The sequence below is a fragment of the Ranitomeya variabilis genome, chromosome 2 (assembly GCF_051348905.1).
Source record: "Ranitomeya variabilis isolate aRanVar5 chromosome 2, aRanVar5.hap1, whole genome shotgun sequence".
NCBI lineage: Eukaryota > Metazoa > Chordata > Amphibia > Anura > Dendrobatidae > Ranitomeya > Ranitomeya variabilis.
Genome location: NC_135233.1, coordinates 658746045 through 658768767, shown reverse-complemented (window position 1 = coordinate 658768767; position 22723 = coordinate 658746045). Strand labels below are relative to the sequence as shown.

General features: G+C 40.2%; 1 protein-coding gene across 5 annotated transcripts in view; it reads left to right on the top strand.

The window, feature by feature from the left end:
- Window positions 1–22723, top strand: part of SASH1 (SAM and SH3 domain containing 1) — a 1249329-nt gene that overhangs the window by 913229 nt on the left and 313377 nt on the right. Inside the window, exon 1 of one of the 5 annotated variants that reach the window (XM_077289192.1) lies at window positions 3900–4029. The exons of the other annotated variants lie outside the window; for them this stretch is intronic. Coding sequence (XP_077145307.1) covers window positions 4021–4029 — 9 coding nt within the window. The 5' untranslated portion in view covers window positions 3900–4020. Of the gene's footprint in view, window positions 1–3899; window positions 4030–22723 lie in introns of those variants that run through there. 5 annotated transcript variants of the gene reach the window in all.

The following is a 22723-nucleotide window of genomic DNA, read 5'->3' as shown; positions in this document are numbered from 1 at the left end:
ATTGCCAAATATCCCTATGACCAAAGCAAAGCGACTTGCAGCTGCAATTGCTGCAAAAGGAGGCTCTACAAAGTACTGATTTTAGGGAGGTGAATAGTTATGCACACTGAAGTTTTCAGCTATTTTTTCCTATTTGTTGTTTGCTTCAAAATGAAAAGAAAGCCATATATTCACAGTTATAGGCACGTTCTTTACAAGAACTAATGCAAACCCTCAAAAAACAGTGAAATTCCAGGTCATGTGGTAGCAAAACATGTAAAATGCCAAGGGAGGTGAATACTTTTGCAAGCCACAGTACGTAAAATGGTAACAGCTAGTTTAGACAATTCACGCAAAGTGAATTGCAGATTCACGAGGTTCTGCAAATTCCTACAGTTTGATGAATACGGCAATTCATTTTGCTTCAAATCAATTCACTCATCTTTACTATAAACAATTTTTCCTTTGTTTTCGTTATTTAATTGAAATATGCTATACCCAGTAGCTTAGTTGGAGGGGGGGAATGTAAGGGGGCCCACCTGGTGGTGCACAGAGTCATGGGCTTACCGCTCAACTACTCTCCATCTTGTAATCTGCAGGTTTCTTTATATCTGCTCTCTACGGGACATCAGTGCCTCAACAAAGATGGTGTGTTTACATTATTACATTGCTACCTGTGCTTGTCTACTGATTGTACTTAAAGGGGATATCCGGGACTTTAAAAAAAGGCATGTATTTGTTACCAGATGCAACTACCTGTCTGCTGTAGCCGGGGCCAGTCATTGACCGCTCCTGCCAGAGATTCAGCTACTACCTGGCAATAGAGCAGAAGTTTCTCTTCCTCTTGTTTCTCTTCCTCTTGATAGAGCGGGACTGCTTGTGTCATGCCGGTGCCACCCGGATTCCCTCAATTAGACAGCAGAGATACGGTAGTCAGTCAGCATGACACCGTTAGTCCTGCAATGTCAACAGGAAGAGAAACTGCTGCTCTGTTGACAGGGAATAGCTGAATCTCTGGCAGGAGCGGTCAATGACCGGCGCTGGGTACAACAGGCAGGTAGTCACCTCTGTTTGCAATTACATGCTTTTTTTTAAGTTCCTGATATCCCCTTTAAGGAAACTTGCATTTTTTTCTGGGGCATTACTATTCTTAAAAAGGAATTTAGGGGACATTATTATTCATTAAGGGGACACACTGGCTGATATTATTTAGTAAGGGGCATTATTATTAATGAAAGGGGCACTTTAGGCAATGTTATGTACCAAAGTGGACACTTGGGGGCACTATTATTATGTATTAAGGAGGCATTTTGGGCATTATTATTGATTAAGAGGGTGTACTGAACATTATAATTGATCAATTGAGTATTCTGAGCATTATTATTACTATTAATTAAGAGGTATGGGCATTATTATGCGGTGAGGGAGAGGTATGGGCATTATTATGCGGTGAGGGAGGTGTATAGGCATTATTATGTGGTAAGAGAGCCCACATGATCTTTCATGAACTGTACAAGGTGGTAGCAGTGCGTGGATGGAGTTGAGAGCTAGTAAAGACAAAAGCACCCTGGACAAACAAACCCTACACCCAGCATGTATTACTGAGGAGTACACATCCAAAATAGAAAGGTCTAAAACTGCAAGCAGATTGCAAACTGCATGTCAGGGGGTCTGAAAATGAGGGGAAATAATGAAGATTTCAGACTAAAACAAACTGTTCCCTATGTACTCTAACATGTTGGAAGTTTTTTGCATCTATACACTTAAGGAATTTTTGAGGGTTCAGTAACCTTTAAAGGTTTGCCAATACATAAAATATTTCTGGCCTACTTATAGGGTAGGTCCTTAATATCAGATCTGTGGGGGTCCAACCATGGCACCCTATCAATCAACTATTATTTGGTATGATGGCCATCAGATGTCAACACAACACTTGGAACAGATCTGCATTCAATGTGTAGCGACCACTGCTGGATAGTCTTGAATCGTTCCTATTCATCAGATTTTAAGAGAACACGAGAGAATAGGAGCCGTTGTGCCGTACCCAGCAGTGGCCACTGGCCAGTATATATTTAATAGAACTGTGCTCCGGAAGTAACTGGAGCAAATAACAGCTAATCGGTTGGGGTGTTGGGTGTTAGATACCCAACGATCAGATATTGACGATGTATCTTAGAGGGTTGGTGATCAACATGTTGTGAGTGGACAATCCCTCGAAAGACAAAAATGCCAATACTGAAACTCATTAATTCATTTAGGTTAGAGGCTGTGGAAATTAGCATTTAATTTAAGAATACTTTGAAGTGCAACTTGTAGAATTACATGCAACATAGCATACTAATTGTAAATGGTGTCACTGTAACCTCAACTTTGTGACCTCAGAAGACATTCTTCAGTGATTCCTTCCAAAGTTTACAATCAACTGTCACCAGCTCCATGAATGCATTTATTAGTCCCTGTAAAGATTTAATTAAACTTGAATTTCACTATTACACAGCAGAGCATTTTTCTATTGAACTACAAGGCTATACAAAACCAAAACAGAAGGCTAACCTTTTTCTTTGTACACCAAGACTTTCAGTAAATACACAATGAAAATACAAGGAAACATTTAAATTAAAAACATTGTTTTAGAAAAATTAATTACAAACAGCGATAATCTGTAAAAGTGTCCATCACTTATCTTTGCCCTTTGCTCTTTCTATCCTTGGCTGCGGATTAAAGCAGGTAAGAGAGGAGATGGATAATCATTGTTAACATACAACACACTGAATGCACATGCTTCCTAGAGGACACATTATGGTAATATTCAGAAAACTGTAAAATTTAACCAATTGAATTAAAATAATGACAATATCATTTCACCTTCTTTTAGTATAAATAGAAAAAAATAAAAAAGCTATACTTTTATTGCAGTATACCATTCACCAAAAATGATATCATCCTTTTCCTGTAGTCTTATGTTTACTCCCCAGATTAGTTAATATTAAAAGGGTTGCTCAGTGTAAAAAAAGTTATCACTTATTCGTGGGATAGGTCATTACTTGTTGATCGAAGGGTGTTCCCTCCGCTGGGACCAACACCGATCGGCAGAATGTGGAATATTTATCCATGATGGGGAACTTTAATCCCTGTTACAAAATAGCATCCGGTTGTATGCCCACCTCCACTCCATCAATCTTCTATGAGGTTTTCGGAAAAAGTCGCTCGGCAGGCCCATAGCATAGGAAATAAATGGAGCAGCAGTGTGTGCAATTTTTTTTGTTCTCTGTACTTTGGACAGTAATAGCAAGTAGGACGCTGAAGATCACATCACTACACCTAACTGCACAGGAACGGAGCAGAATTTTTACAGAAAGTAAATTATGAAATGTCTTTATTTTGCAAAGGTTCCACAATGTTTTTATAATCCGTATGTCCAGAAAATCGTGTTAGTATTTTGGCCCAAATTTTATAGTCTCGTTAGCCCAAAGGCTCCAGACACTAACAAAAAAAATGGCTTAAATATAAGACTGTACTTTTTATATGAATTTATAAGTACAGGATTAAATAATTTTCTCAGTCACCTAGCGTAATTATTTCCGACCTATTAAGCCTCTTGAATTATTTGCAAAATGTCGGAGCAAATAAAAAAATGGTGTAAGGGAATGTAAAGTGGATCTTACGTACTTCTAAATGTATATCCGTGAACTCTATAAACCACATGAACACAATGCTCTTTGTGCTACAGGCTAATACCAGAAAAAAGTGGTGGGAAACCGCTACTGAACATCCCACTGTAATTTAAGTCGCTGTGCTCTTCTTAATGAAAGGCGGCTTGTGTGTAGGACTGGTCTAACAGGTTTACAACCCTGAAATTAAATACACTGTATTCAAAGTCTCAATAAAATTGAATAGTGCCTTAGTGGTATATTGTGGATGGAACAAATGTTCCCCAGGAATTCGGGAGAGTTGAAGCTGAACATGTGCTCTCAGTATCCTAACAGGATAAAGTCGCCGGCTGCTGATTAAGATGACCAGGGCTGTGCAGAACAACCCATCATGAGTGAGGTTAGTATGTATGTGTGATGGGATGAGAAGAATCTTCTATACATTACATACCTACTGACATGACATTACTGAGATGTAGGTTTAATCAGAAAAGATCCATTCCTTGTATTTTCTTTATTGTGACATGATGGCTGACAGTACGCTATGGGCACTGGTGTCCCTCGTGAATTTACTATTGTATTCTTTAATATATGATGAAAGGATACCTTTTATAATTAAGTGACTAATTAAACATGTAGTCAGTCAACTGTACAAGAGCCAATCATATACGGACTTGTTTGCCGGCTGATCACATTTTTATGCAGGCATACAGATCATTGTGGGTCGGTAATACAACCCATTAGCTTAGTCTACAAAGACTATACAGTTTGCATGGGGACAAACAATCAAAGTTATGGTTGTTCTTCACATGTAGTTAATGGTGGCATGTAAAAAGAATTATTACAAGTGCAGATCTGCATGTTATATGTAAATCAGTGTCCATTATGGGCACAAATTTGTGTAATAGTAGCCTAATATATAAGGCTTGATCCTTCCGATGCTTAGATGATTGATTACATTTCATTCAGTGTACTGATAAATGATCTATATGCAGAATAGGTATTATGTAATAATTTACATTGCCAACCCGTGGTACCCTAGAAGTTTTACGCCATGATTCTCTGTGGTACTTGCACTGTTCTAACAGGACTTTTAAAAGCCAGCAAAGGTTATTGTAACTGCAACAATCTCAATGGATTACTGTAGGAAATTAATGCCAACTTACAACAGTCACAAGGATTCTATCACTACAACTTCTTCTCTTTATGAAGAAGCAATGAGATTGCATGATAGTCATGGACTACCAACAACGGAGTTTATGGCCATTGAACTTGTAGAAGTAGTATGACATAATTTATGTGAGCAGAGGGAACCTGGCACAGGAACGCTGAGAAAATCTGCAAAATATCAGACAGTTTAGACAACTTCACCTAATAAAACAATGAAATAAATGACAAAAAAAGACAAATGGGATAGGAAGCGCTTGACTACCAGATAGGCTTTTTCTTTTAGGGTATATTTACACGTGGCTGATGGTTTGCAGATACATCTGTGTCTGTCCCATTTACCTGAATGAGACTGGCCAAAATCTATGCCTAATGCCAAAATATCCATGTTCAGATGTAACTGATGTCACGTATGGATACACTATCTATTATGTGTCCTTTTGAAAAAATAAAGCGATATTATGGCATGATTCTACTGCATATAAAATAATGGGCATAATTTACTAATAGTAGCATAAATCTAAGAACTAAAGCAGTATGAAATAACAATGTATCGTGCATCACAATCCCCAAGACAGTGATGACAATGGAACCTAGTGTATCAATAAGAATAGTCCGGCCTGATTTACAAAGGCACCTGCATATTTTAGGCTGGGTTGTAAAGAATTGAACAATGAGTATTTAGGTTCAGAATTTACCAGCAAAGACCACAGTCTGACTACAATGTACTACTCACTGCTAATTGTAAAGCAACCAAGGAGCATCACCATTCCCCTCACCCTTTACAAACCTGACAAACACATTAGAGAGGACCTTTCACCAAATGTTTCATGTAGAACTGAACACAGGATGTAACACAGGCTGCAGAGCAGAATGAAACCTTTTTTTTTATTTCGGATCTTTGTGGTGGAGATATTAGCAATCAAAGCTAAACTCAGTTGTGGTGCCTTTCCCCTCACATTGACTCCTTTTAGACCAGGATATTAGAGCTGTATCATTACATGTCACACACAGAGAAACCTGAGCTAACGCAGGGGCCTGTTCTTTTTTGCTATGTTGCAGCAGTCTTTTGATTGGTCAGCATCATACAGGGAGAAGAAGTAAACGCCCCTAGTGAAATCTATCTGATAACATCTAGTTGGACATAAAAGTTAACTCATTAGGTGCCAAAGTCTTTGATTTTTAATATATCTGCAATATAAGAAGGTGATTTTTTTACACATTTTACTTCTCTATGTAGCTACTAATACATCATGTGTTCAGTTCAACATAAAAAAATATTGATGAAAGGTCTTCTTTAAGGCAAGATTCTTGGTCAGCAGCTCTCCACCAATTATGTTTGCCTTGAAAGAGCATAGGAGCAATGATTTCTGGAAAGTTGCTGACTGACAGAAGGACGTTTAGGAAGTACGGTATTCAAAACAACGCATTTTAATTTAAAACATATGCAAATTGCCTCTTCGGAGAAAAAGAGGACTTAAACTCTATAGCGCCACCTGTTGGAAGTAGCGATCCTACAAGTCACAATCAACCCTTTAACGAGTCGTGCAATATGACTTAGGATAAAAGCCAAATCAGTATCTCAATTCGCAGACACATTGTTTCGGGCTGTTGGCCCTCGTCAGGGCGAAGCATGAGAACTGATTTGGCTAGGTGAGAGGCTCTGGACTGGGGTCTAAGGGGTAACGTTTCTCCTTATGGAGAGTGACATACCAGCTGGCTTGTCAATGTAAGGAGGCTTATTCGCCGTGCAATGCTCCTCTGGGAAATTAAATATGCAAATTGCCTCTTCTGAGAAAAAGAGGACTTAAACTCTATAGTGCCACCTGTTGGAAGTAGCGATCCTACAAGTCACAATCAACCCTTTAACGAGTCGTGCAATATGACTTAGGATAAAAGCCAAATCAGTATCTCAATTCGCAGACACGGTGTTTCAGGCTGTTGGCCCTCATCAGTGCGAAGCATGAGAACTGATTTGGCTAGGTGAGAGGTTCTGGACTGGGGTCTAAGGGGTATCGTTTCTCCTTATTGAGAGTGACATACCATCTCTGGCTTGTCAAGGTAAGGGGCTTATTCGCCGTGCAATGCTCCTCTGGGAAATTAAATATGCTAATTGCCTCTTCCGAGAAAAAGAAGACTTAAACTCTATAGCGCCACCTGTTGGAAGTAGCGATCCTACAAGTCACAATCAACCCTTTAACGAGTCGTGCAATATGACTTAGGACATATTTAAAACATGTCATACCAAAAGGAGACAAAATGCATCTGAAAGAACACAATGAAAATATATGTAACGAACTGCAATGAAAAAGACAAAGATCTTACTTAATTTAGCTAATCTGAAAATTGGCAGCATCATAAAAACACCAAATACTTAAAGTGGGAAGTTAGCCTGATGTCGTGCTCACAGTGTTTTTCCGGTAGTCAAAAACTTAGAGGTTTCTAGTAAAAACTCTCCTCCTTTGGCAATCTTTTGCGTTTCCTGTAGCGGTTTGGAAGAATTTTCAAGCTTTTTTTGGAGCATTTTTTGCCGCCTCATTTGTTTTGCCACTGGCAACCACCGCTGAGCTCCTTGCTTTCTCTTCTGGGGGGTAGCACCACATAATCTCTCCAGTCCATTAGTGGCCACTGATTGGCTGCAGTTTGACATTGTGTAAATATGGAAGCTGGTCTTCAGTACCCTACAGCAGTCACTAAGCAGTGTACATAGTTGTGGTGGTCCACACCTCTACTTGAGGTCATTTTATCTGGTCAATGGGGGTACAAGATATCAGTCCACCATCAGTCTCATATTGATGACCTATCCATACTTACCGATACGTCATTGATATGATAGTACTAGAAAACCCCTAGGATAGGGTTCCCAGATGAGGGTCTTCTCTATATCAGCTCAGAATAAGGCCCGGTTTATATTGCGTTAATGGAAATGCGCTGACGGCATCCGTTACATAGCAGCACTAACGCAATGTAATGCTTTAGCGCACCCATTGATTGCCATTATGTAGCGCATAATGTCATAATCGGCATGCGTTAGGGATGTGCCGTCATTCTGTGATGGACCCTCAAACGCGTTCTGCAGCATTTCGGGGTCCGTCACCGCTAGCGTAGGTGGAGCATCTGCGCTAGCATAATCACATAACACGATCTTTAAAAGGCACTAGAGTTGCGCAGTCCGTTTAACACATGCGTTGAACGGACTGCACTAACGCAATATGAACCTGGCCTATCTAAAAGCCCACCTTGTAAGATTTTCTATAATGACCAGATGATGACCTCCTTAGGTTGACTGTAACTAGTCTGGATCACAATGCAAAGCAATTTGCTATAAACCAACAAGCCCTGTTGTAGTGATAATATCGCTGCAGAAAATAACATTCAGCAGATTACAGCTCAGAAGTCTCTCATTCATACAATACCTTAAGGCTATAAGTCTCAAATATCATTCTCTTCCAGCTCAGTATCTAGATTGCAGTTGCGTTAAAATCTTTCAACATACAAATAAATGTGGGAAGAAATTAACTTGGTCTATGTTTACATTTATCTGGCAATCATATACTGCTGCTCATTGATTATGACTGTTCTCATTTTTCAATGTTACAAGGAGCATCTCAGGACAATTATAAGGATAAACATCTTTATAGTGCGATTTTAAAAGGCATTTGTCTCCAGATTTTACTATACAAATTGCATATATTATCAAATGGATCTCCTGGACCTGATGAGGCTGAAGTTGTTACTTTGAAAATCCATCTCACTATATAATTCTTTCCTAAAGTTATTTTTCGTGTGATATCACCATGAGATTTTTATGAATTCAGTTAGAGCTGGCAAGAGGTTTTTCTAAAAGAATGGTACAGGTATTCTTTTGTATTGTGAAATCTGGTGACAGATTATCTTTAAGACTCACTTTAAAGAGGCTGTCCACCACTTTTACATCGATGACCGATCCCTCAGCTGTTATATGTAGTGATGAGCGAGTGTACTCGTTGCTCGGGTTTTCCTGAGCACGGTCGGGTGACCTCCGAGTATTTATGACTGCTCGGAGATTCAGTTTTCATCATGGCAGCTGAATGATTTACAGCTACTAGCCAGGCTGAGTACATGTGGGGGTTGCCTGGTTGCTAGGGAATCCCCACATGTAAACAAGCAGGCTAGTAGCTGTATATCATTCAGCTGCCGCGATGAAAACTAAATCTCCGAGTAGTCATGAATACTCTGGGACCACCCGAGCAAAGAGTACACTCGCTCATCACTACAAGTGACCACCACTGATGCAACCAGTAGGGGAAAGAATGGATAAGTGGCTGTACATGTACAACATTTTGGACCTAAAAATGCGTTTGAAGGTAGAAGTGTAGGGCACAGTGATATGGGTATTACCGGTAATGCTGTAATAATTGTGTAATTAATAATTATTACAGTTTTTGCAAATCAAAATCTAAAGTAATCTTACAAAAGAATTTCTTATACGCCAGTACTTATTACAATGTTACTCCATTTAGTAATTAGCTACTTAGGCACCTCATAATCCCCATATACACAAAGCAAAGTGCAACTGAAAGATTTACTTTGGTATTGTATAAATAGAGCTTATATTACTATTATTATATTAGGTGTTGTGATGTACAAAGTGTTGTCATGCTTCCAAAACTTCGCCCTTGGTTGCTACTATCCATTCAAGCTTCACTTGAGGATTTAGGCGATGCACATTGCACTGCCCATTGCTTTGGAGACCCAACAGGACACATTCAATTCTCATTAAAAAAAAAAGAATTTTTGTATAAATATAAAATTCACATTTAATTTTTAACAGCACTGATGTCTTCTAATAGCCACCATCCTTAGTAGTGATGAGCGAGTGTACTCGTTGCTCGGGTTTATTTGTGAGTGTTCGGAGATTTAGTTTTCATCGCCACAGCTGAATGATTTACAGCTACTAGCCAGCTTGATTGCATGTGGGGATTCCCTAGCAACCAGGCAACCCCCACATGTACTCAGCCTGGCTAATAGCTGTAAATCATTCAGCTGAGGCGATGAAAACTAAATCTCCGAACACTCACAAATACTCGGAGGTCACCCGAGCGTGCTCAGGAAAACCCGAGCAACAAGTACACTCACTCATCACTAATCCTTAGAGGTCTGCGGCAGTAAATGGGTTAAGCCCCATTCCTTGTAGAATTTGGTACTGAAAGGGTTAATTTTCACATACTTAATGGGTTGGTTCAGCACCTAAAATGAACTTTCTAACTCTTGTTACACCCTAACCACTTTTGTTCTTAGTTTTATTATAGAATACCCTAAACATCTCCCTATCTATCTAATCTCAAAATGTGTTTTTTCACTGTACCACTAGAACAAGTCATTAGTTAAATTCATGGATGTCTGCTGCAGTGAAGGGGTTAACAGTTAAATGTCTGGTTATCTAATTCTTGGTTGTCTAGGGAAGTAAACTGTTCTGCAAAGACAAAAGAGAAAAATTCTCACTGATGTAATCAGTCATTTCAGGCCACATGTCCCACATAGGAGTCAATGGATGAATTGTGGGGATTTATAAATTGGATTAAAGTGGAAGACCACAAAAGGACCTATATTTGGTTGACATTATATTAACCACCCGATATTTTAATTCATGAATAAATACATAGATTTTAGTTACATGAATAATTTTCAACTTCCACCAAAACATTGAACAGGGGTAGATCTACATTTACGTTAAGAATTATGCCTGCTATGGGATATGTGAGTTTGGGAGCCTGGTCCCCAACACCCTTCTGCTTGGAAATTCTATTTCAACAGTATCTGCGACCTCATACTGTAAAATACTGTACAGCGGAATATGTTGGCGCTATAGAAGCAAGCATAAGAAATAATGGATGCTCTTGGAAACACACAGGTGTTAACACCCTAACGACCTCCAATATGTATTAAAACGGCAGGGTTAAGGGGCCTTATTCTTCAGGAGTAAGTGAATAGCGCCTCCGCCCTCTCCCACGGGTGACAGCTGTTTTGGAACCGATCGGAATCAATTTACCCTTTAAACATTGCTGTAAATTGTGAAAGCGGAATCCAAGTGTTTAAACGGGGGTTAAAATACCCCCAATGGCAGAATCGACCCACTGTGATTGTAATAGCGGGTGCAGATCATTGCCGTTTCATGAGTGCTGCAGTGCAGGAGACCAAAGATCAGAGTAAAAATTATACGCGGCAGGGTCCTCCCTCCTTATGTACCTGTGTGCCTTGTTTTTGCTCATGTTTATTGTACTTGTCTAGATTTGCCCCCTTTTCACATGTAAAGCGCCATGGAATAAATGGAGCTATAAAAATGTACAACAATAATAAGAATAATAATACATGTCCCACATTGGGACTTACTAGAAAAGAAAAAAAATAACATAAAATGTGTGAAAAGGTAAAAAAAAACACAAAAAGCACACACAAATTGCAAAAAGTCATTTTGCAACTAAAAACACAGCGTTTACATTAAAACAAAAATAACCAAAAAAGTATACATAATTGGTATCACCGCACCCGGAATGACCCAACCTATAAAACTGCCTTGTTATTTACTCCATATGGCAAAAATGATTAAAAAAAACCTCACTCACAAATGGCGCTTTTTCATCATAATGACAAACAAAAAATTGAATAAAAAGTGATTAAAATGACCCACGTAAAAAATATTATGTACATGAAAACGCCAAACCATCACGCAAAAAACAAGCCCTTATATGACTCATTTGGGAAAAAAGTTACAGCGCTCAGAATATGATGATGCTAAATAAATCAATTTTTCTAAAATGTTGTTTCATTCTGTGAAAGTTGCAAAGCATAAAAGAAGCAATATAAATCTGGTATCGCTGTAATCGTACTGACCCGACAAATAAATTGATCTTATCACTTTTACTGTACAGTGAAAGCTGTTTGTCCAGAGGTGTCTGACCACATGTGGGGTACCAGCTCGCTCAGAAGAAGCTAGGTAACAAATAGTGGAGTCCATTGTCTTGTGCTATTCCTTGTAAAAGTGAAAAACTTAAGGCTAAAGCAATATTTTAGAATAAAATTACAATTTATTTTAATTTTCATTTGACTTTGTATTATTCCCATTTGGCACCTGAAGAGTTAAAAAAAAATCCTGACAGCAGTTTTGAGGTATTTGAGCCCTGCGTTTTTTAACCCCTTAACCCCCGGAGCTTTTTTTCATTTTTTACTACCCTTCTTCCCAGAGCCATAACTTTTTATTTTTCCGTCAATATGGCCATGTGAGGGCTTATTTTTTGTGGGACGAGTTGTACTTTTGAACAACACCATTGGATTTACCATGTCATGTACTAGAAAACGGGAAAAAAATTCCAAGTGCAGTGAAATTGCAAAAAAAGGGCAATCCCACACTTGTTTTTTGTTTGGCTTTTTTACTAGATATACTAAATGCTAAAACTGACCTGACATTTTGATTCTCCAGGTCACTACGACTTATTCCGATGCCCGTAGCGTCTCCATTTTTCGTCAGGTGAGGGCTTATTTTTTGCGTGCCGAGCTGACGTTTTTAACCCCTTAAGCCCCGAGGGTGGTTTGCACGTTAATGACCGGCCCAATTTTTACAATTCTGACCACTGTCCCTTTATGAGGTTATAACTCTGGAACGCTTTAACGGATCTTGGCGATTCTGACATTGTTTTCTCGTGACATATTCTACTTCATGTTAGTGGTAAAATTTTTTCGATATAACTTGCGTTTATTTGTAAAAAAAAAATGGAAATTTGGCGAAAATTTTGCAATTTTCCAACTTTGAATTTTTATGCCCTTAAATCACAGAGATATGTCACAAAAAATACTTAATAAGTAACATTTCCCACATGTCTACTTTACATCAGCACAATTTTGGAACCAAAATTTTTTTTCTTAGGGAGTTATAAGGGTTAAAAGTTGACCAGAAATTTCTCATTTTTACAACACCATTTTTTTTTAGGGACCACATCTCATTTGAAGTCATTTTGAGGGGTCTATATGATAGAAAATACCCAAGTGTGACACCATTCTAAAAAATGCACCCCTCAAGGTGCTCAAAACCACATTCAAGAAGTTTATTAACCCTTCAGGTGTTTCACAGGAATTTTTGGAATGTTTAAATAAAAATGAACATTTAACTTTTTTTCACACAAAATTTATTTCAGCTCCAATTTGTTTTATTTTACCAAGGGTAACAGGAGAAAATGGACCCCCAAAGTTGTTGTACAATTTGTCCTGAGTATGCTGATACCCCATATGTGGGGGTAAACCACTGTTTGGGCGCATGGCAGAGCTCGGAAGGAAAGGAGCGCCATTTGACTTTTCAATGCAAAATTGACTGGAATTGAGATGGGACACCATGTTGCGTTTGGAGAGCCCCTGATGTGCCTAAACATTGAAACCACCCACAAGTGACACCATTTTAGAAAGTAGACCCCCTAAGGAACTTATCTAGATGTGTGGTGAGCACTTTGACCCACCAAGTGCTTCACAGAAGTTTATAATGCAGAGCCGTAAAAATAAAAAATAATATTTTTTCACAAAAATGATCTTTTTGCCCCCAATTTTTTATTTTCCCAAGGGTAAGAGAAAAAATTGGACCCCAAGAAATGTTGTGCAATTTGTCCTGAGTACGCTGATACCCCATATGTGGGTGTAAACCATTGTTTGGGCGCATGGCAGAGCTTGGAAGGGAAGGAGCGCCATTTTACTTTTTAATGCAAAATTGACTGGAATTGAGATGGGACGCCATGTTGCGTTTGGAGAGCCCCTGATGTGCCTAAACATTGAAACCCCCTACAAGTGACACCATTTTGGAAAGTAGACCCCCTAAGGAACTTATCTAGATGTGTGGTGAGCACTTTGACCCACCAAGTGCTTCACAGAAGTTTATAATGCAGAGCCGTAAAAATAAAAAATCATATTTTTTCACAAAAGTGATCTTTTCGCCCCCAATTTTTTATTTTCCCAAGGGTAAGAGAAAAAATTGGACCCCAAAAAATGTTGTGCAATTTGTCCTGAGTACGCTGATACCCCATATGTGGGTGTAAACCATTGTTTGTAATATTAGAAAGAAATCCGGCACTCAAAGTTCATGAAATCTTATTTATTTGAAAAAGAAAATCAATCCACCATGTTGGATTGATTTTCTTTTTCAAATAAATAAGATTTCATGAACTTTGAGTGCCGGATTTCTTTCTAATATTGGATACGGGGTTGGCATCCCTCTTCCGAGCACCTGAAAATAAGGAGTGACGTGTAAGCCTATAAAAATTGGATTAAACCATTGTTTGGGCGCATGGCAGAGCTTGGAAGGGAAGGAGCGCCATTTGACTTTTCAATGCAAAATTGACTGGAATTGAGATGGGACGCCATGTTGCGTTTGGAGAGCCCCTGATGTGCCTAAACATTGAAACACCCCACAAGTGACACCATTTTGGAAAGTAGACCCCCTAAGGAACTTATCTAGATGTGTTTTGAGAGCTTTGAACCACCAAGTGTTTCACTACAGATTATAACGCAGAGCCGTGAAAATAAAAATTCTTTTTTTTTCACAAAAATGATTTTTTAGCCCCCAGTTTTGTATTTTCACAAGAGTAACAGGATAAATTAGACCCCAAAAGTTGTTGTCCAATTTGTCCTGAGTACGCTGATACCCCATATGTGGGGGGGAACCACTGTTTGGGCGCATGACAGAGCTCGGAAGGGAAGGAGCGCCATTTGGAATGCAGACTTAAATGGATTGGTCTGCAGGCGTCACGTTGCATTTGCAGAGCCCCTGATGTACCCAAACAGTACAAACCCCCCACAAGTGACCCCATATTGGAAACTAGACCTCCCAAGGAACTTATCTAGATGTGTTGTGAGAACTTTGAACCCCCAAGTGTTTCACTACAGTTTACAACGCAGAGCCGTGAAAATAAAACATCTTTTTTTTCCCCACAAAAATGATTTTTAGCCCCCCAAATTTTTATTTTCCCAAGGGTAACAAGAGAACTTGGACCCCAGAAGTTGTTGTTCAATTTGTCCTGAGTACGCTGATAACCCATATGTTGGGGTAAACCCCTTTTTGGGCGCACGGGAGAGCTCGGAAGGGAAGGAGCACTGTTTTACTTTTTCAATGCAGAATTGGCTGGAATTGAGATCGGACGCCATGTCGCGTTTGGAGAGCCCCTGATGTGCCTGAACAGTGGAAACTCCCCAATTCTACCTGAAACCCTAACCCAAACACACCCCTAACCCTAATCCCAACGGTAACCCTAACCACACCCCTAGCCCTGACACACCCATAATTCTAATCCCAACCCTAATCCCAACCGTAAATGTAATCCAAACCCTAACCCTAACTTTAGCCCCAACCCTAACCCTAACTTTAGCCCCAACCCTAACCCTAACTTTACCTCCAACCCTAGCCCTAACCCTAACCCTAACTTTAGCCCCAACCCTAGCCCTAACCCTAACCCTAGCCCTAATGGGAAAATGGAAATAAATACATTTTTTTAATTTTATTATTTTTCCCTAACTAAGGTGGTGATGAAGGGGGGTTTGATTTACTTTTATTGCGTTTTTTATATCGGATTTTTATGATTGGCAGCTGTCACACACTAAAAGACACTTTTTATAGCAAAAAAGTTTTTGCGTCTCCACATTTTGAGACCTATAATTTTTCCACATTTTGGTTCACAGAGTCATGTGAGGTCTTGTTTTTTGCGGGATGAGTTGACGTTTTTATTGGTAAAATTTTCGGACACGTGACCGTTTTTGATCACTTTTTATTCCGATTTTTGTGAGGCAGAATGACCAAAAACCAGCTATTCATGAATTTCTTTCTTTTCTTTCTTTTGGGGGAGGCGTTTATACCATTCCGCGTTTGGTAAAATTGATAAAGCAGTTTTATTCGACGGGTCAGTACGATTACAGCGATACCTCATTTATATCATTTTTTTATGTTTTGGCGCTTTTATACGATAAAAACTATTTTATAGAAAAAATAATTATTTTGGTATCGCTTTATTCTCAGGACTATAACTTTTTTATTTATTTGCTGATGATTCTGTATGGTGGCTCCTTTTTTGCGGTACAAGATGACGTTTTCAGCGGTACCATGGTTATTTATATTTATTTATGTCTTTTTGATCGCGTGTTATTCCACTTTTTGTTCGGCGGTATGGTAATAAAGCGTTGTTTTTTGCCTCGTTTTTGTTTTTTTTTTCTTACGGTGTTTACTGAAGGGGTTAACTATTGGGGCACTTTTAGGCCGGTTTCACACGTCAGTGGCTCCGGTACGTGAGGTGACAGTTTCCTCCCGTACCGGAGACACTGCCACACGTAGACCCATAAAAATCAATGCATCTGTTCAGATGTCATTGATTTTTTGCGGACCGTGTGCGGAACGTGTCTCCGTGTGCCAAACACGGAGACATGTCAGTGTTCGTGGGAGCGCACGTTTTACACGGACCCAATAGAGTCAATGGGTCCGCGTAAAACACGCACCTCACACGGACATTCTCCGTCTGGGGTCCGTGTGCGTGCAGGAGACAGCGCTACAGTAAGCGCTGTCCCCCCCACATGGTGCTGAAGCCGGTATTCATATCTTCCCTGTAGCAGCGTTTGCTATAGAGAAAATATGAAGAATAGTGTTAAAAATAAAGATTTAGGTGTCCGCCGCCCCCCCACCCCCTGTGCGCCCCCCCCGCTGGTCAGAAAATACTTATCCGGGTCCCCCGTCGGCTGTCGCTCCTTCCTGGTCTGGCCGCGCCTCCTACTGTATGCGGTCACGTGGGCCCGATCATTTACATCATGAATATGTGGCTCCACCTCCCATAGGGGCGGAGCCGACTATTCATGATTGTAATTGATCGGCCCCACGTGACCGCATACAGTAGGAGGCGCGGCCAGACCAGGAAGGAGCGACAGCCGACGGGGGACCCGGATAAGTATTTTCTGACCAGCGGGGGGGCGCACAGGGGGTGGGGGGGCGGCGGACACCTAAATTTTTATTTTTAACACTATTCTTCATATTTTCTCTGCAGCAAACGTTACTGCAGAGAGGATATGAAGCGCAGCTTCAGCACCATGCAGAGTGGGTACCACACGCTCCGTGTGGTACCCACTCGCCATACGGGCGGCACACGTGTGCCGCAGGTATGGCCTCCGTGAGTTCCCAGGCACACGGACACGGATAACTCCGGTACCGATTTGTCCGGTACCGGAATTATCTGGACGTGTGGGACAGCCCTTATAGGTTGGGTCGTTACGGACGCGGCGATACCAAATATGTGTACTTTTACTGTTTTGTTTTTTTTTATTTAGATAAAGAAATGTATTTATGGGAATAATATTTTTTTATTATTATTATTTATTTAGGAATTTTTTTTATTTATTTATTTTTTTTTTTTTACACATGTGGAAAAATTTTATTTACTTTGTCCCAGGGGGGGACATCACAGATCGATGATCTGATAGTGTGCACAGCACTCTATCAGATCACCGATCTCACTGACAGGGCTGCAGGCTTACCAGCGTCTGCACTGAGCAGGCACTCGGTAAGCCACCTCCTTCCCTGCAGGACCCGGATGCCGCGGCCATCTTGGATCCAGGACCTGCAGCGAGGAAGGAGGTAGGAGACCCTCGGAGCAACGCGATCACATCGCGTTGCTCCGGGGGTCTCAGGGAAGCCCGCAGGGAGCCCCCTCCCTGCGCGATGCTTCCCTATACCGCCGGTACACTGCGATCATGTTTGATCGCGGTGTGCCGGGGGTTAATGTGCCGGGGGCGGTCCGTGACCGCTCCTGGCACATAGTGCCAGATGTCAGCTGCGATATGCAGCTGACACCCGGCCGCGATCGGCCGCGCTCCCCCCGTGAGCGCGGCCGATCGCGTATGATGTACTATCCCGTCACTGGGAATTAAGTCCCAGGTCACCTTGACGGGATAGTACGTCAGATGGGATTAAGGGGTTAATGATACAATTTTGGTGCAGATACGATCTTTTGATCACCCGTTATTGCATTTTAGTGCAATGTCACAGCGACCAAAAAAAACTTAATTTTGGCGCTTTGACTCTTTTCTTCCTACACCGTTTAGCGATCAGGTTAATCCTTTTTTTATTGATAGATTGGGCGATACCAAATATGTGTAGGTTTGATTTTTAGTTTTATTGTATTATTTTGAATGGGGCAAAAGGGGGTAATTTGAACTTTTATATATATATTTTTTTCATATTTTTAAAAACATTTTTTTTTTACTTTTGGCATGCTTTAATAGTCTCCATAGGAGACTAGAAGCTGCCATAGCCCGATTAGCTCTGCTACATAGGAGCAATGTTTAGATCGCCTCTGTATAGCAGATTTACTGACTTGCTATGAGCGCCGACGACTGGGTGGCGCTCACAGCAAGCCGGCACTGACAACATAGAGGTCTCCAGGAGACCTCAGGTTGTCATGCCAACACACCAGTGACCTGTGATCACGTGACGCGGTCACCGGTGTACATATTTCTGGCCCGATGGCCTGAAGCCCGATTTAAATGCCGCTGTCAGAGTTTGACAGGGGAATTTAACTGGTTAATAGCCACGGCTATTGCGGGTACATGTCAGCTGTTCAAAACAGATGACATATCCCTGGAAAGATGTGGGCTTACCGCCCGAGCCCACATCAAAGGGAAGGAGACTGACATCGGCATACTATTACGCCCAATGTCGGTAAGGGGTTAAAATTGTATCACTTTTGGGGTGTTTCCAATACATAGGCCCCTCAAAGTCCATTTAAATCTGAATAGGTCCATAAAGAAACAGGTTTTGTAAATTGCTTGAAAAATTTGAAATTGCTACTAACCTTTCAACCCTTCTAACATGCTAACAAAATATAATTACATCTGCATTATTTTTCAAATGTCAAGTAGACATATGCAAAATGTTATTTCTTGATTATTTTGTACAGCATAACGAGGATATAAAGATTGAAAGTTTGAAAAATGCTAATTTTTTTTAAATTTTCACCAACATTCTGATATTTTTACAAATAAACAGAAAATAGATCAACCTAAATTTAACATAACATAAAGTACAGTGTGTCCCGAAAATTATTTGAACTGATTATTTATATCCAACCATGATTTATTTAGATTAACCATATATACAATTTCAATCAAAATTCTTTAACCCAAATTAGATTTATTATCAAAATTTCTGAACTGAGTGACTGACTGCAGCATTAATATGAGCAATCAATGTGATGTCACAGCTGCATCCAAAATATCGAGACCCAAGCAGCCGCGGAGTGCCAGCGCTGGACCTGGGGAGTGTAAGTACTATCTGATTTTGTTATTTTACATTACAGGAATCATTTGAGGTCCACTCGCCTATAAATTTAAAATGCTTGGTCATTTTTGAGAGTTGCGATCCCACCTGCCTCCCATGTACACTGGATGGTCAGCCAGACAGCCTGGATCCTTAACTCCCCCAACATTGGATCATCCATGGACCCAATGTGTATGGACCATACCATATGATAGCAATGCTTACACTGAAATGGGATGTTGTGTTTTTTTTCTCTCTTAGGCCGGGATCACACTTGCGAGAAACTCGCACGAGTCTCGCATCTCAAGACTGCCGGCACTCGGACCGGAGCGCTCAGCTACATAGAAATACATGCAGCCGCATACTCCGGTCCCGAGTGTTGGCGTCAGTGCCGGGTATTGAGATGCTAGACTCGTGCGAGTTTCTCGCAAGTGTGACCCCGGCCTTACTTTATATCACCTTTGGTGACACTTTAGCTGACTAATCAATCTCTCCTACTAGCATACACAAGAGCTAATTCTCCACTTTTATCTTTTCCACACCATCTCCTATAATCATAGATGACACAGTGTCACTTAGCAATGAAAGAGCACCTCATTTAGCTCATGTATTATTCCTATTAATGCGGAATATTTAAGCTCATGGCATTAATTTAATGAGCAGAATGCAGGAGAGCGCTGTAGAGGCTTCATATCCAAATTAATTTATGGACTCTATGAGGATGTGTTAAATAACCATCAGTATTAATGGAAATTGAGTATTAATGAAGCAAGAATGTCATACACTATATAAATGTAGAGGTGAGAAGATGATATCAAAACACTGGTCACATATTCCTACCCCGGTCTGGTCTCATTTTTATAATGAAGTTAACAGCAGGAAAAACTGTTTTAATGGTTATCAAAGTGATCTTAGTGTGTGATGTGCACATCTCGCTGTCTTATTAAAGATAATTACGTGTTTTTCAGGGAGAGATATCCAAACATAGAAAGGAAAGGGCCAGCACTCTGACACATGTGTCAGTATACGATCATTCTAGCAATTATTGGGGACCCATAAAGACATTGCATCCTCATCAGCCATCATCGTATTCTTGCAATTTTTAGGAAAAGCATTTGCACTCTTCAAAGCAGCTGCTATACTAATAGTTTTTTTTATATTTAATATATACAGTGGATATAAAAAGTTTACAAACCCACATTGAAGTGTCAAGTCATTGTCATGTAAAAAAAATCATACCACGAAGAATCATTGCAGAACTTTTTCCACCATTAATGACATCAATCTGTACAAATCAATTGAGAAATAAACGGAAATGTTTTCAGGTAGAAAAAGAAAAATAAAAAACTAAAATTATTTGATTGCATAAATACGCACACCCTTAAACTAATACTTTATTGAATTACCTTTTGCATTTTTGTCAGCATTCAGCCGTTTTGGGTAGGAGTCTATCAGTAGGACGCATCTAGAATTAGTAATCTTCGCCCAATCTTCTTTGCAGTAGCATTTCAAATCTGTCAAATTGCAAGGGTATTTCCTGTGTGCAGTGCCCTCTTCTGGTCAACACACAGATTTTCCGTTGGATTCAGGTCTGGGCCCCGGCTGGGCCATTCCAAAACTTTGATCTTTTTCTGCCAAAGGCATTCTTGCAATTTGAACATATAACTAGGGTCATTGTTAAGCTATAAGGTGAAGTCTAATTCATCTTCAGCTTTTCAGCAGAGGCCTGTAGATTTTATGCAAAATTTACTGATATTTGGAATTGTTCATAATTCCCTTCATTAGTAAAGCCCCAGTTCTAGCTGTCGAAAATCATCCCCAATGCATAATGCTGTCTCCATCATGCTACACTGTAGGTATGGTATTCTTTTGGTGATGCACAGTGTTGGCTTTGCATTAATCATACCTGTTGGAATTATGACCAAAAAGTTTAACCTTTTTCTCATTAGACCACAATATGATTTCCAACATGATTTTGGTACACTTAATGTAGGTTTTGTAAAAGCATATCAGGACTTGGATATTCTTCTTTGTAAGAAAAGGTTTCCATCTTGCCATCCTACTTCAGAGGCCAGAAACATCAAGTATATGGGAGACTGTTGTCACATGCAGTACACAATCCACAATCAGTGCTTGCCAGAACTTCCTGCAGCTCTTTTACGGTATGTGCACACGTTGCAGCTTTTGCTGCCGATCCGCAGCGGTTTTGATGCTGTTTTCCATGAGTTTACAGTACCATGTAAACCTATGGAAAACAAAATCCGCAGTGCACATGCTTTGTGTGGATTCCGCAGCGGTTTACACCTGCTCCATAATAGGAATCCGCAGGTGTACAACCGCAGGTGGAATCCGCACAAAAACTGCATAAAATCCGTGGTAAATCCACAGGTGAAACGCAGTGCTTTTTACCTGCGGATTTCTCAAAAGAGGTGCGGAAAAATCTGCAGAGGTTCCATCTACATGTGCACATACCCTTAATGTTGCTGCAGGACTCTTGGCAGTCTCCTGGACCAATTTTCTTCTTGTCTTTTCAATAATATTTGGGGGGCTATTCAGTTTCAGGTAATGTCTTTTTTGTGCCAAATTTAAACCACTTTTTTTTTTGCTGTTTGTTTTTTTTATCCTACTAGAACAGTTAAACTGAGTGAGTTTAAGGATGCACTCACACTGCCATATATGCTGTCATACGAGAGAATTGGGCAGATTATGCTAATGATACTCGGCTCAAAATCTGTTAGAGTCTGATCCGAGTGTCATCTGAGTGTGATCCAATTCTCTTGAATACAAGAATAGCAAGATAGGTGAGGAGAATATGGAGAACTTAATTTTGCTATCTTCTCCATTCTCTCAGTCTGCGTTAATCGGACTGCACTCGGATGACATCTGAGTGCAGTTCCGGTGTTTTACATGCACCCATAGCCTTGTATGGGTATGCATGATCCGATCATCGGAGATACTCAGAGCATGCTGTGATTGTTTTCTCATGCTTAATCAGCATAAGAACAAAATTGCAGATCTGATCCATACGATAACACTGGGCCGAATGTTATCTGATAAAACATGACATACCACTCAGCTGTGTTATAGGTGTGTTATTCGTGTGAGCGAACCCTAAATGTGATTGACTAATTTTGAATACAACCACATCCCCAATTATAAGAGGATGTTCACTAGTATGCAACCACATTATTTTGGTTTTGTTAAGTTTTATTTTACCTCTCAAAATTATTTCAGTTTGATTCTCAATGGATTTGGATAGATTATGGGTGACATTAAATGTAGATAAAGGTCAGAAATGACTCTTTATACACGTCATGTATATATATATATTGTGGTGATACGCTACCTGAGTGTGTTGGGGGACACTCGCTTGGCATAGGATTCAAGCACTCAGGCACGGTACCTCACACAATTCTGGTCATATCCGGTTTATTAAACGTCATAAACCACATGACATACAGTCTATTCATGCAGCAGATAAACTTCTCTGCCACATATTACAATTCCCTTGTCCAGGGTTAACTTCCAGGAGTTCCACTCCTCATACTGACTTCACGTCAGTCCCAGGTCCTCAACACGGACTGTCCAGGTCGACGGTCTCACAGTGCTTCCAGGACGACTC